Raw genomic sequence first — 4,946 nt, forward strand, 5'->3', positions numbered from 1 at the left:
CCTAATAAATGTCCTTACAGAAAATCTAACTGCTCATTTTAAATCCTTACTTTGACTTTTAATACTTAACTACAACAAATATCACATACTTTAAGACTTTTACTCAAGTAATATTCCTAAACTTTAACTTTTACCAAAGTAATTTTTTTGTTAAGATACTGTACTTTTACTCAAGTATCACTTTGTGGTACTTTATACAACACTGATAAAAACAAGCAAAAATGAAATAAAACTTTAATGACTTTCTACTTCTTACCTTTTTTTTAAATGCAAGGAGCAGAAAGTACAGATAATTGTGTGAAAAAGGAGTAAAAGTAAAAAGTAGACTGAAAAATAATTACTCAAGTAAAGTACATATACCCAGAAATTATACATAAGTACAGTAACAAAGTATTTGTACTTAGTTACTTTACAACTCTGGATGTTTCAGAAGGGAGCGACGTTGGATCCGTCAGAGTTCAGCGGGATAAACGACGATGAAATGATGGCGGCGGTGTTGGAGATGAGCCGACAGGAGGCGGGGCTCTCTGCCCCGCCTCCTCTGGAGGACCGGCCAACCAGCAGCCCCGACACCGGGTTTGGGGACTCGGACGTCCAGGACCCGGACAGTCACACGGATCTGCTGGACACAGAGAAGCAACCTGCAGGTAACAAACATCAGGTGTTCAGATCAGAGAAGTGTTGAAGAACTCAGCAGAYGACAGTTTTTGTCATTTGTTCATGTTGTGGATTTGTGTAGATGCTCTGGATTCCCTGGACCTGACCATGGATGAGAACAAGGAGAACCAGACCCCGGAGGGAGTGCAGCAGCAGGGGGAGTTGGACTGGGTCCAGCAGTACAATCTGGACCAAGAGCGGGAGGAGCAGGAGCTCCAGCAGGCCTTGGCCCAGAGCCTCCAGGAACACGTAAGAACGTCTGCTCAGCTGCTTCCTCAGACCTCGGCAGAAAAAACTTCTCAGCACTTGTTACATTAAAATCTACGCTGATGGAATAAAAAGGTCAGATTTGAGTAAAGTCTGTCGTTCTTACCTCACAGGAAGCCCAAGAGATGAGAGAAGACGATGATCTGAAGAGAGCCACTGAGCTCAGCTTGCAAGGTGTGCYAGGTTTTCTGTGATGAGCACAAATCGTCTGCTGAAGTGTCAGACACATTAAGTTTTTCTGCAGACTTTCAGTTTGAAAATGCTCCAGCAGTGACGGCTTCCTCCTGTCACCCAACAGAGTTCAACAACTCTCTGCCCGAGCTGCTCTGCTCGGACGACGACTCTGGAAACGAGGARGTTCTGGACATGGAGTACACTGAAGCAGAGGCAGAGAGTCTGAAGAGAAACGCTGAGGTACCAAACATCCTGTGGTGTTCCCCAAGGCTCAATACTTGGGCCTTTATTATTTTCTGTTTATATGTTACCACTTGGTCAGGTTATTTATAAATTTAACATTTTGTTCKATTTCTATGCAGATGATTCCCAGATTTATTTGGCTATTAACCCATCTAACCTCTCTACTGTCAGTAAACTTCTTAAAGTCTAACTGTAGGACTGATCAAAAAGGAAAGTCTTCAGTCTAATCTTAAAGTAGACAGAGAATGGAAAACAGAGGTGATGATGTTTGGACCAAAGACCAAGAGGGATCTTATAAGTCCGTCTCTTCTTAATATTGGTTTTAACTGCACTCAAGGAGCCAGAAATCATGGGGTGACCTTTGATTCTCATCTAAACATTTTAAAAACATCACTAAAACAGCCCTTTTTCAAGAAAGGCTTCCTCATTTTCTTTTATAACTTTACTTAAGACTTACTTTTATTATAAGGCTTTTAATATATGATAATGTTTCTGTTTTTGGTTCTATTGTAATTGATTTATTTTGTTTCATGTTGTCTTTTATGGTGTATAAGTTGTTTTATGTAAAGCACTTTAAACACAAATAAAGTTATTGTTGGTCCTCTTATAGATGGCTAATAAATAGCTTATAGATTGGTTATTAGTTCATCTGTAAACACTTCAAAAATCATTAAGTGTTTATTATTCATTAATTAAAGATGGGGAAGAGACAAAATTGTCTTATTTCTTGCCAAATAGTGAGCCACACTGTTCATGTATATATTACATCTAAAGATGCTTATTAAACATTTCAGACTTGGTTTGTAAGCACAATAATTTATTGAAAACACATATTTTACATATAATATTGCACTGTATTACCATATTATACATGTCCACTGTAATCAAAGGGAGCCTTATTGTAAAGTGTAAAACAATATTTATTAATATATCAGAGCCTTATATATAGTGTACTGTTTTACACTTTACAATAAGGCTCCTTTATGGCATTTGTACAAGTTTGAGTCATTAATAAATATTATACATATTGTCTTACATTTTACAGTAAGTTTTTAATATGTATAATTCAGTAATATAGTACAACATTATTTTTCAAATATATGTTTCCATAAATAATTGTCCTTACAAACCTAGTAATATGTACACAAACAGATTTGGCTCAGTATTTGGCAAGAAACCGGACAGTTTTATCTTTCCTGTTTTTAATTAATCCTTATTTATTAATGATTTATAAAGTGTTTACAGATGAAMCAATAACCTATTTGTAAGGCATCTATAAGGGGAGCCGTGTTGTTTTTAACACCTGCCCGTCATTAAAACAAACACACAACTGATGGTTGCTTGTAACTCCTGTTCTGAGCCTCCGTGTTTAATTARTGAATAATTTTAAAGACTGAACGTTAGTTTTATGATTACAAACCTGTACCTGCGGTCCTCAGAGCGGAGACCTGGCCAACTCTTACAGACTCATCAGTGTGGTCAGTCACATCGGGAGCAGCTCCTCCTCAGGTGAGTCTGGTTCTGCTGGACTGAACGGTACCGTCGCGCCCGTGGAGCTAACACACGTGTCACCTCCCCGACAGGTCATTACATCAGCGACGTGTTCGACATGAAAAAACAGTCGTGGCTGACCTACAACGACCTGGACGTGTCGCGCACGCAGGAAGCAGCCGTGCAGCGAGACCGCGACCGCAGCGGATACATCTTCTTCTACATGCACAGGTGTGCGTTCGTTTAACGATCCAACGATTCTCAGGACACTTTTGATCTTCGACGTTTGTTCTGTGCAGAACTGAGTTGTTCTTGTGTCCTCAGAGACGTGTTCGAGCAGCTGTCTGACATGGAGAGATCAGGATCCAGCAGCTCCTCGGAGGCAGGAAGGAACGTCCTGCAGCCCCTCTGAGCCCCCCACTCACAACCCTCTTGGATCCAGTTCTGGTCCTGGGTAGATGAATTTATCCTGTGAACTGTCTGTTCTGCTGGTTGTTGTTTTTTTTGACGGCTCTTCTTCAACTCTCTAAGGTGGTTAAAGACTCCAGTTTTGCCTCCACGTTTCCAAGACCTGACTCTTTTTTTTTTTCAATATATAAATATATATAAAGTTTTATTTGTTTTGTAAATACATTTTTTTTAATTTACAACTTTAAAACAAACTTTCTGCTACAAATAAAAAAGGAAACACCAGAAAAGGCTGGTGTTGTGCAGACCTGTTAGTTCTCGTCTGAATAATGAAASCTGTCGGAGTAAAAGCTGTTTTAGAGCTAGAGGCTTGTTGTGTTAACGGCTACTTTTGGTGCAATATTTAGGTTGTGGCACAAACAAAGAGTTCTGATCAGTTTCTCTTACTGTGAGTAATTTCCCAGTGGATTTTTTGTGCTCAGTTTAAATTGTGTGTGCATTTTGTTATTATTATTATTATTTTCATATTTTAAGATCTGATGGAAGATGTTTGAGTTGCAGAACTTTTGTTGGGGTTTTGACCTTGTGCCTCCTAAGAACACTTTTATAAATACATCGTGGACAAGCTTTACTTTGAAGGGTCTCATTGTTTAAGTCAGACGTTAAATATATATCTATATATATACAAAGCCAACAGATTTTATAGTATTTGCAGAAGAGGGTGGATTTGTTTAAATTAGCCACAAAGTAAATCCTAAATATCACCAGAAAAACTATTTATGTAAGAGGATTTATGTTCCCAGTGTTCACCATCAGACACATCCAGTTAAAAACAGAGAAAAGGTGAGTTTTCTTGCTTTGGTTCCAGTTCTGTCACCTTTTTATGTTACTGTAAAAATGAAATCCCACTGACACCATCCTTTATTCCTCATTGAGATAATTTAATCAGATTGACATAATTTAGCATAAATAACTATTTAAATGACAGGCCTGTGTGGGTGGATATTAAAGAGGTGCGCACTTTTTATTAGCTGACGTCTACGGCGGTTAAGTTACTGATAAACCATTTGTTTTTAAAGCTGCTCTGTCCCGAGTGCTGTGTAAAGAGGGTCTGTGGGTTTGTTGCTGTGTGCGTGAACAGCTTTTTCTACCCTTCATACACAACTGATTCTTCCTATAGCAGATTTTAATAAAAATTGAAGTGAAAGAACAAACGTTTGGACCTTTTTAAATGTCTTAAATTTACAATCAAACAGCTCRGTTTCTCCTCAGGTGATTTACAATAAATCCTTCAAGTATTTCAGCAGATTTGAACAATAAAACAGCATTTTTGTGTGTTTTTTTTACATGTCATAAATCKCATCTGTGGTTGTAGCGTTGAGTCGTGAGCTTGGCAGGTCCCAGCCGGCGTCACGTCTGACTGTAGCGCTTCATGAGTGGCTCCAGGTGCTGGCCCGTGAGTCGGCCGAACTCGCTAAGGATGTAGCTCTCCCTCTGCAGCATCTGCAGGACAAAGTGCACCGATTTATGATTTCTGTCTGGATGAACCGGGCAAGTTGTAAATACAGATTTTTGTACTCAAGATTGATCTGCAAGTTTAAAACAATGGGCCTCYTGCAAGAACATGTTCGTATTCTTCTCCTAAATTTCTCTTACTTTTGTTCGTACAAAGGGTTCGTACGAACATGTCACGTCAGATTCAACAA

At 39.0% G+C, this 4,946-nt stretch overlaps 2 protein-coding genes across 3 annotated transcripts in view; one reads left to right on the plus strand and one right to left on the minus strand.

The window, feature by feature from the left end:
* The window catches only part of usp37 (ubiquitin specific peptidase 37), a gene marked incomplete in the record, with an annotated part of 18,174 nt that extends 13,725 nt beyond the window's left edge, over nt 1-4,449 (plus strand). Inside the window, 7 exon segments of one of the 2 annotated variants that reach the window (XM_014017681.1) lie at nt 431-647; nt 740-906; nt 1,038-1,098; nt 1,223-1,338; nt 2,781-2,850; nt 2,925-3,063; nt 3,157-4,449. In XM_014017681.1, the coding sequence (XP_013873135.1) occupies nt 431-647; nt 740-906; nt 1,038-1,098; nt 1,223-1,338; nt 2,781-2,850; nt 2,925-3,063; nt 3,157-3,244 (858 nt within the window). 2 annotated transcript variants of the gene reach the window in all.
* ybey (ybeY metalloendoribonuclease) overlaps nt 4,412-4,946 on the minus strand; it is a gene marked incomplete in the record, with an annotated part of 4,796 nt that continues 4,261 nt past the window's right edge. The window contains 1 exon segment of the mRNA XM_014017686.1: nt 4,412-4,743. Coding sequence (XP_013873140.1) covers nt 4,651-4,743 — 93 coding nt within the window.

This window comes from Austrofundulus limnaeus, unplaced genomic scaffold, assembly GCF_001266775.1.
Source record: "Austrofundulus limnaeus strain Quisiro unplaced genomic scaffold, Austrofundulus_limnaeus-1.0 Scaffold174, whole genome shotgun sequence".
Taxonomy (NCBI): domain Eukaryota; kingdom Metazoa; phylum Chordata; class Actinopteri; order Cyprinodontiformes; family Rivulidae; genus Austrofundulus; species Austrofundulus limnaeus.